We start from the raw sequence: 10,475 nt of genomic DNA on the forward strand, positions 1-10,475 counted from the left end.
AAGCTGCTCTGCTCCAGGGCATCCCACCCCAAGCTGCTCTGCTCCAGGGCATCCCACCCCAAGCTGCTGTGCTCCAGGGCCTCCTGCTAAGTCTTCACTCAACGCCCACCCTCTCGGAACTGCTCCCTGAGATCAGGGACATGGAAGGCCATAAAGGACAGCATCACTAGGGAGCCGTTTGAAAATAGCACAGCAAGCACGTTTCTCTGGGCCCCAGGAATGCGGTGTGGAGTTTTGGTCACTGAACCCCCTCAACGGGACTGCTATGTGTCACGGAGCCAGCAGGGCGCGCTTAGAACGCCCGGGGAAGGGGGAAGACACAGGAGAGCAGGTGGGGGAAACAAAGAATAGGGATGTGAAGTATGGAAAGGTGGAGGAGGTACGCTCAAAACCCAGGCAGCAGCACTGAGACAAGCATGGCCTTGCTGGCCAGGTCCAGAAAAGCTCATTCTGATGCTTGGCATTGCTGAGCCAAGAAGCAGACGGGGAGACAGAGCCTGTAGCCCCTGAGTGATGGAATGAGGAACAGAACGGGTTTTAAAGGGTTGGGGTGGATGTATGGAAGGTGGAACCCAGAAATGGCTCCCCCAAGAAGCTGGGACAGATTCAACCCTTCCAGTGGATGCCATTGCTAGGACCGTGACGACACACATAGAAACACACACACAGCGATCCACCTCGCCCAGCCCTTCACACCAGCAAGGCGTGCTGTGTAAAAGACCCACTGAATTCTCACACTAACTCCAGGACAAAGCTACCATCATTATTCCCGTTTTACAAGCGGGGAGACACAGGCACGGATTTCAGTAACTGGCCCACGGCACCGAGGCTAGCGAGGGCAGAGCCAGGCGCAGGCCCCGAGGTCAGGTCCACTCCGGCTGCGCTTTTCTTCTGGCACCCTGTTTTGGCGTTTGTGGTGTGGTTATACTGACACCTAATTCCCAGACTGCAATGAGGCTTAGATAAGACAACTGGATGTCCTAATAAAAGTCACAAACTGGCCGGCACTACAGATCTGCTGAAGAAGAGGAAGCTTGCTGCTTTGGGGGAATGGCACGTGGTCGCATTTCCCCAGCCCATTCTTTAAGCAAAGGGAGGTCATCCCATCACGCACCTTGTAGCCCAGTATGAGCCCATTCTGGTCCTGTTCCGGCACGGAAGCCCATGTCAGTAAAATCTGTGTCGAGCTGACAGCCTCAGCTGACACGTTCTCAGGGGCGGCTGAAGGAACTGCAAAGAACCAATGAAGTAGATTGGCATCCAAAGTCCAGAGTATCTACGTACAAAGATCCAGCTTTCACCCAAATAATCTAGCTGTCCTTGAAATAGCAATGTATTCTGAGCATTTTGTAGTGATCAGATTAAACCTGCAGGAGTATAACGGACATGTAAATCTCTTTAATATTAGCAACAAATTCCATAAATCCTGGGTACTTAGCAGCTCAATTTTACCTGAGTCCACCCAGCAAGAAAAAAAAAAAAGATGCTTGGTCTGTTTGCTGTATTAACTTGTGGAAACTGCAGACTTTTATCTCAAATAGGAAATCCTCACCTTCAGACACATGCCATTTCACTGACAGCTCTAAACGTGGTATTCCGTGATAGAGACAGGAGAGGCTGAAGAGAGGAGGGGACGTGAGGATTTACACAAAAGAAGGGAAAGGGAGAGTAGGTCGACTAGGTGCTTATCTGGTGCCTGTCTGTGCCAACTGCCTTCAGTTACATAATTGCATCTAATCCCACAATGATCCCAATGAAGTAGGTATCATTACCCCTTTTCTACAGATGAGAAAACTAAAGCTGAGAAAATTGCATTGAATCCATTTTAATTAATGCTTCTCTACAAGGAGATGGGCAGCAGAGGCCAGCCATGTCATTCTTGACCCATGTACATGTAAGATAATTTCCTTTTCTTCTTTCCTTTTTTTTTTTTTTTTGAGACTAGAGTGCAGTGGTGCGATCTCGGTTCACTGCAACTTCCGCCTCCTGGGGGCAAGCCATTCTCCTGCCTCAGCCTCCCAAGTAGCTGGGATTACACACATGTGCCACCACGCCTGGCTGATTTTTGTATTTTTAGTAGAGATGGGGTTTTACCATGTTGGCCAGGCTGGTCTCGAATGCCTGACCTCAAGTGATCTGTCTGCCTCGGCCTCCCAGAGTGCTGGGATTACAGGCGTGAGCCACCGTGCCCGGCCCACATGTAAGATCATTTTCTAATACTGGAGCCGGGGATGCTGCTCCGATCACCTGTGCCTCAGTTGTCCCATTTGTGAAAGGCTAAGGCTGGCCTACCTTCCTTCCTTAGAGTCTTCTCACTCTCCCCTCCTGGTGGCCAGCAGTTGTTGGTCAGCAGGTGATCAATAGCTAGTTGTTTTGAAGAAAGTGAAAGGAGGATGCTATGACCAGTCCTAGCCTATAGAGTGAGAATGAAAGCAAACACTGAGGTGCCTGGTAGGGTGCTGGCACACAGAGGTGAGTGGAAGCATCTGTTCCCTTCTCCTTTGCAAGACTTCCTAGGGTTTCAAGAACAGCAGGAGGCACGCATGCACCTTTGTAGCAGGAGCACTCGTGGGGGCTTCCTCTGCTCTTTCATAGACCCACTCATCCATCCATCCATCCATCCATCCATCCATCCATCCATCCATCCATCCATAAATCGATTGATCCATCTATCTATCTATCCATCCATCCATCCATCCATGCATTCACCCATCCATCCATCCATCCATCACCCATCCATCCGTCTATTCATCCATCCATCCATTCACCCATCCATCCATTCACTCATCCATCATCCATCCATCCATCCACCCATCATCCATCCATTCACTCATCCATCCATCATCCATCCATCCATCCATCACCCATCCATCACCCATCCATCCATCTATTCATCCATCCATCCATTCACCCATCCATCCATTCACTCATCCATCCATCATCCATCCATCCACCAATCACCCATCCATCCATCCATCCATCACCCATCCGTCTATTCATCCATCCATCCATTCACTCATCTATCATCCATCCATCCACCCATCATCCATCCATTCACCCATCCATCCATTCACTCCTCTATCCATCATTCATCCATCCACCCATCAGCCATCCATCCATCCATCACCCATCCATCCATCTATTCATCCACCCATCTATTCACCCATCCATCCATTCACTCATCCATCATCCATCCATCCATGCATCCACTCATCACCCATCCATCCATCCATCCATCCATCCATCCATTCATCCATTCACCCATCCATCATCCATCCATTCATCCACCCATCATCCATCCATCCATCCATCCATCTAATCATTCATCCATCCATTCACTCATCTATCCATCATCCATCCAGCCATCTACCCATCCATACATCCAACCATCCACTCATCACGCATCCATCCATCCATCCATCCACCCATCTACCCATCCACTCATTCATTCATGTACCATCCATCTATCCATCCATCCGTCCATTCATCCATTCACCCATCATGTATCCATCCATCCATTCACTCATCCATTACTTCAGACATTCAGACTTCCTCATTACACAGAGACTGAGAGGGTAGCACTGTTAGTTAGTCTGAAGACAGAAAGTAACATGGTGGGGGCGTTGCACAATAATGCAACCTGTGACATTTGATTGCAAGATTGTCTATATGACGGTAGTTTGATCTTTGTTATGGATTGAACTGTGTGCCCCCTGAATCCTTATTTTGTGATCCCAACCTCCGGTACCTCAGAAGGTGACCTTATTTGGAGACACAATTGTTGCAGATGTAACTAGTTAAGATGCAGTCATACCGCATAGGGTGGGCCCCTGATCCAATATGACTAGTGTCCATATAAGGAATTTGTACACAGACACACACACAGGGAGAGTGCCTTGGGAGGAGACAGACACACACAGGGAGAACTCCGTGGGGATGTGGGAGGGAGGCTGCCCGAGCCACGGAACCACCAGGTGCTGGAGTGGGGCCGAGGACAGATCCTTCCCAAGCCTTCAGGGGGATCACAGCCCTGCCGACACCTCCAGCTCAGATTCCACCTTCCAGAATGGTGACAGAATACATTTTTGTCATTTAAGCCACCCCGTTTGGGGTATTCTGCTACGACACGAACACAGTCTTTAAGACAATGCCAGGGTTCACGTGCATCCTAGAAGAGCTGTTCTCATGCTGTGTGGGAAGCTTCTCCCCTCACCACTACAAACCAGTGTTTCCCTAGACAAGGGAGGGGCAAGAAAGGGCGGCCCCATAGCAGGCCACAGCCTAACAAGGCCAGTGGCTGAGGATGACTAAGCCTCAGGACGGGGGTCAGTGGCCACACCGCACTCTCACCACACCCTATGGGGTCTCCCCAGAGGAGAAATCACAGAGGAACCTGAAGAGCAAAGGCCTAGAATGCCTGCCCCCAGGAAGGGGCCCGTTCCCTGGTGCTGAGAGCCCTGGGAGGAAGCATCTCTCCCTCCTCTTCTCTTCCTACCACCTTCCCTGCATGGACATTAGATCGGCTGCTGAGTGTCAGTCAGTGAATGTGTCCACAAAATAGAAAAACCCTAGTTATGCCTGTCACTATAAAACCACTGTGAGCCCCCTTCTATTTTTGGAGGGAGATAATGCCAGCCAGTCCAATCTTCCCAAATATGTCAGTTGAGAGTCATTCATTCAGTTACTCAGTGCTTCAATGAAATAGTATCAATTTATTAGAGCAGAGAGGTGTCACACAAAAGGTGTCACGGAAACATACTTGCAATGTTAAGTTTGCTCAGTTCTCCAAAGAGGAAGGGGGCTTGTCACAGAAGCAGCCCCGAGTCCCCATTGTCTTCCAGCTGTGGCTCCACCCGGCTCACTCGTGCTCCCTGGGCCTGCACAGAGCTCCCACAGGGTGTCTTAAATGCCACCATGGCTGTTACCAGGAAATGGCTTGCACATTGCTCATTTTATACAAAAGTTGAATAAACTGAGACCCTGAATCAACTATGAGCTAAAGGGGGCACTAACATTAAAAAAAAAAAAGTAAACCTACAACGTATCTGAATTTACTTAGAATAAGGTAAGAACACCAAATACTGTATGCCCAAGATGTTGGTACCAGCTTCTAAAACCTCTGTCCCTGTCTGTAAAAAGGCCATTGTCATAGCAACACAAATGGTCCACTTCTGTAATCCTTAACCGCTTCCTGTGGGTCACTCTTTGAAACTGTAAGTGCCCAATTCTCCCTACAGACCTACAAATCACGGCTGTTTTTCTAAGATGTGGTGGGATGAGCATGTGTTTACTGGAGAGCCAACCCTGTCCTTGGAGAATGAGGGCAACCTGGGGATTGCAGCAATTTGGACACTGACTAGGCTTTGAACGCGGCTGAATTTCTCACACAGAGACAGGGAGGTGAGGTGGCTAAAGTGGAGAAGATGGCAGAGTTCAGGATGGAAATTTCAGCGCATTTAAATCCTACCAGGACAAGATCTGCCATGAAGTTGCAAATTTTCAAGAACTGAAAAAGAAACCTCTTACCCATCATCTATTTTGAAGTAGATTTAACTCCCTTTCCAACCTGACATCTTACGTTTTGAGATGTTCTTGGGAATTCCCCTTTCATTAAAAACAAAGCCATTCCATGGCTTCTTTTCCCCTTCATTTTTTTCTCTCCCCTCTGTAGCATTTCACACTACGCAGCTCACCGTTCCTCCTCATGTGGTCTCTCTTGGTTTTGAAGGCCTCATTTATCCTTAGAATATATCATAATATATCATGTCACAGAACCTGTTAAACTGCACTTCAAAACTGTAAACTTCATTGAAATGTGGCTTCGAGCATTCTGCTCTGTGTTCCCTGCATGTTTTCAGCACTCTTGCCCACTGGACCATTCCTGAGCTCCCAGGAGCTGCTATTTCCATTGAGGGGAGACTTATTTCAGACAAAGTGCCGTGGTTTTATTCTCTCTCCAATCCCTCTCCCTCTCCATTGGGTCCACTCCACCATTCCGCCCTGGCAACCCCTTCACCTCCCCATCTCCTCCCTGCCTCCCCCCATTTAAAAAAAACCCTGAGTTTTCTGCTGGGGAGGGTAAGTGTCAGATGTTAGTAGGGCCAGGGAAGGCACAAAGTCAAAACTGCTGCACCTGGGAGGGCCTTGCCAGTCACAGGTGGGGAGATTCCCAGAGAAGAAGGCTGTGAAATCTCCGTTCTGATGAGCTAAACACAAGGTGGGGGAGTTGAAGTCCTGCAGCATCTGGGCCCCTGAGATTCCGCAGGTGGAAGGAGGGACAGAGACGGAGCACCAGCACCAACCAGAGGACAGTGCAGTCCAAGAGGGGTCCCTGGGAGCTAGTTATTCCAGCATTCAACATGTCCAGAATCTGAATCATCCACATCTTGAAATGAAGATCAATAACCCAATTATAAAATTTTTGATGGAAACACATGAACCAAAACTTTTTTTCCCAGAGTGATATGTGTTGCACCAAAGTTTCTAATTAAACAGAAATTCAACTAAAAACTAAAAAATACCTTTCTGTAAGCTATAACCCTCAAAATAAGAAAAAATGTAATAACTGACAAAACAGAGCTTCAGTTGCAAGAACAATTCCTACTCTTGATCAAAATCTTCCCAACAAGTGAACAGAACATGAACTATGAACAGAAAAACAGTGAGGCTGACACAGTGGATTCTGCAAGGGCTCTATGTGATTTCCCTCTAGCCATATATATCAGTCCATTTTCACACTGTGATAAATAAATACCCAAGACTGGGTAATTTATAAAGGAAAGAAGTTTAACTGACTCACAGTTATGCATGTCTGGGAAGGCTTCAGGAAACACAATCATGGCGGAAGGTGAAGGGGAAGCAAGGAACTTCTTCACATGCCGGCAGAAGAGAGAAGAGAGGGCAAAGGAGGAAGAGCCCCTTATAAAACCATCAGATCTTGTGAGAACTCACTCACTATCATGAGAACAGCATGGGGGAAATTGTCTCCATGATCCAATCACCTCCACCAGGTCCCTCCTTTGACATGTGGAGATTACAGTTTGAGATGAGATTTGGGTGGGGACACAGAGCCAAACCATATCACCATACATGCTACAATCAGCTAGGACAAAGGTAAATCCACTTGCTTTTTTTGATACAAAATCTATATCTCAATATTAATTAAAACATAGCAGTGTCTACAAAAATAAACAACATTGCTAGAGAAAGTCTCCTCAGGGTTCTTGAGTAAAAGATGATATAAAATTGTCTGAAAAGAACAAAGTCAGAAGAAAAAAAACCTGGAATACATTTACACATAAAATATTATCCTCTGCATTCTCTTGACTCTATAAGATAGGTTTCCAACAGCTGGAAATGTTTAAAAAAGAAAAAAAAAAGAGAGAGAGAGTTTCAAATCAGCAGTTTTGCCATAGGTTTCCTTTTTTTTTTAAAAGAGGGTTCTTGGCCAGGTGTGGTGGCTCATGCCTGTAATCCCAGCACCTTGGGAAACCAAGGTGGGCAGATCACTTGAGGTCAGGAGTTCAGGACCAGCCTGGCCAACATAGTGAAACCCCATCTCTACTAAAAATACAAAATTAGCTGGTCATGGTGGTGAGCACCTGTAATCCCAGCTACTTGGGAGGCTAAGGCAGGAGAATCACTTGTACCCAGGAGGCAGAGGTTGCAGTGAGCCAAGATCATGCCACTGCACTCCAGCCCAGGTGACAGAGTGAGATTCATCTCAAAAAAAAAAAAAAAAAAAAGTGTTATTCAAAAAATTTTCAAAATGATATTTCTAGTTTGATTAAATTGTCTCCATTTTTATATAGCATTTACTTTGCTGTTTTCTGGATAAAATCCTGGAAGATTAGTTCAGCTGGGTATAAAATTTGAGACTGACAGTTATTTGCTTTTAGCCCCTTCAAGATTACCATCTCATTGTCTTCTGACCTCTGTTGTTCCTGAGTAGTTACCTCAGTCAAATAGTCTTGCCTTTGTAATTATCTGCCTTTCACTCCAACTGTTTTTAAGATTTTCTCTTAGGCATTTTACAGTTGTACCAAATACATTTTGATATGAATTCAGTTTTATTTACTCCACTCAGGATTGGTGTTTCTTCAGTCTTGTAAATAACGCTTTCCATCAACCCTGGACTTTCTCAGCTATTATCTCTGTGTATTTTGTAACTCTCATTTTCTTCCTCTTTCCCTTTTGAGTCCTATTAGCTCTCTGGTAGATCTCATTCTGTTCTTTATGTCTTTTAATCTACTTTCAATCTTCTGTCTTTATGTTGTTTTAAGAGTTATTTATTCAAATCTAGCTTCTAATTTGGTAATTCTCTTTTTGGCAGTGTCTAAACTGCTTTCATTTTCAATGATTGTGTCCCATTTATTTTTTCTAAAAAAAAAATCTGCTTTAAGAAACGGTACCTTAATCTTTACTTAAAATGTTAATGCTTTATTTAAGACTTTAATAATTTTAAATGTAGTTATTGTATATTTTCTCTCAGATTTGTATGTATTTTAATGTAATCGAAGCCCTCTATCTTTCTCTTTCTCTTTTTTTAAAGCTGGTCATTTTTACTCATGGCAAATTATTGCCTGTGTGCTTGACAATTGTGATTCATCTTTAAAAAGGCTTGATTTTCATTTTGGATAATTTGGTTTTGGCAATATCTCTCCCGAGAGGAATCATTTTTACCTCTGTTGGTTGCCCAGATGGTCTGGCCTGAAACCGTGTTTCTTTAGTTTTTTGTGTATTTTCTTTTTATTTTTGGAGGAGAGTAAAATCCTTTATTGGGGTATGATATGTAACTATTTCAGGAAGAGTTGATCACTGTTTTCCCTGAGGGTAAGAAGATATTATACACCGATCTTCCTGGCTTTCCAACCACAGGCAAAGTGTACAATCTATGAGCCATACTTACTATTTTTTTTTAGAGACAGGGTCTTGCTCTGTCACCCAGGCTGGAGTGCAGGGGTGTGATCATAGATCATGGCAGGCTCAACCTCCTGGACTGAAGCAGTCCTCCTGTCTCAGCCTCCCAATAGCTGGGACTACAGGCATGTGCCACCATGCCTGGCTAATTTTCTGTAGTTTTTGTTTTTATTTTGTAGAGATGGGGTCTCACTATGTTGCCCAGGATGGTATCAAGCTCCTGGTAACCCTCCTGCCTCCACCTCCCAAAGTGTTGGGATTACAGGTATGAATCACAGCCCCCAGCCTATACTTATTTTAATAACATTTTATCTGTATAAAATTAATCTCAGGAAGGCTAAGTTTTTTTTTTTGAAAGCCTTATTGTGAGATGATTAATATATCATACATTCCTCTAAATTGTACAATTCAACTTTTTTTTAGTGAATTCAGAGTTGCATAACCATCATCACAATGAACTTTGGAACATCTCATTATCCCCCAAAGCAGCTCTGTTTTCACCATCAATCATTTCTCATTCCTCTCAAATGCTGTCCCCTAGTCTAGGAAACCATGAATTTACTTTCTGCCTCTCTAGATTTGCCTGTTCTAGACGTTCCCTACAAATAGAATCATACAATATGTGGTCTCTTGTGCCTGGTCTCTTTCACTTAGCCTAATGTTTTCAAGGTTCCTCCACACTGTAGCATGTATCAGAATTCCATTCCTTTTTATTGCTGAATCATCCACTGAATGCACAGACCACATTTTATTTATCCATTTGTCCACTGAGGGATACTTTGGTTGTTTCCACTTTTTGGCTACTGTGAATAAAGTTGCTATGAACAATTTATGTGCAAGATTTTGTGTAGACATATGTTTTCTGTTCTCTTGGGTACATACCTTTAGTAGAGTTGCTTTGTCGCATGGTGACTCCCTGCTCAACCCTTTGAGGAATGCCAACTGTTTTCCAATGTTTCTGAATCATTTAATATTCCTACCAGCAACGTACAAGGGTTCCAGTTTCTCCGTGCCCACCAATACCTGTTATTGTCCAGCTTTTCTTATTTTAGCCATCTTATTTTAGAGTGTGAAGTGATATCTCGTTACATCTTACATTTGCATTTCCCTAACAGTTCACGATGTTGAGCATCTTTTCATGTGCTTGCTGGCCATTTGTAAATCTCCTTGGGAGAAATGTCTATGCTGATCCTTTGCCCAGTTTTTAATTGGGTCATTTGTCTTTTTGTTGTGAAGTTGTAAGAGGTCTTTATATATTCTGGACATAAATCCCTCATGAGATACACAATTTGCAAATATTTTCTTCCATTTGGGGAGTTTTTTTCATTTCCTTTATGACATTCTTTGAAGCATAAAGGTTTTCATTCTGATGAGGTATAATGTATCTACTTTTTCTTTAGTTGCTTGTGCTTTTGGTTTCTGGAACCAAATGTTACATTAATTTCTGTTCTGGGAGTTCCCAGGCCATTCATATAATACAAATTCAAAACCCAGTCCTGAGTGGGGCACAGGACACAGACTGACTTTTCATTCTCTACTCAGAGTCCAGGTAGACA

General features: G+C 44.4%; 1 protein-coding gene across 1 annotated transcript in view; it reads right to left on the minus strand.

Annotated features, from left to right (window-relative positions):
• Positions 1-10,475, minus strand: part of SDK1 (sidekick cell adhesion molecule 1) — a 707,360-nt gene that overhangs the window by 147,721 nt on the left and 549,164 nt on the right. The window contains exon 26 of the mRNA XM_011976935.1: positions 1,115-1,230. Coding sequence (XP_011832325.1) covers positions 1,115-1,230 — 116 coding nt within the window. The remainder of the gene's footprint in view (positions 1-1,114; positions 1,231-10,475) is intronic.

Source organism: Mandrillus leucophaeus, unplaced genomic scaffold (genome assembly GCF_000951045.1).
Source record: "Mandrillus leucophaeus isolate KB7577 unplaced genomic scaffold, Mleu.le_1.0 Scaffold171, whole genome shotgun sequence".
NCBI classification, from domain to species: Eukaryota; Metazoa; Chordata; class Mammalia; order Primates; family Cercopithecidae; genus Mandrillus; species Mandrillus leucophaeus.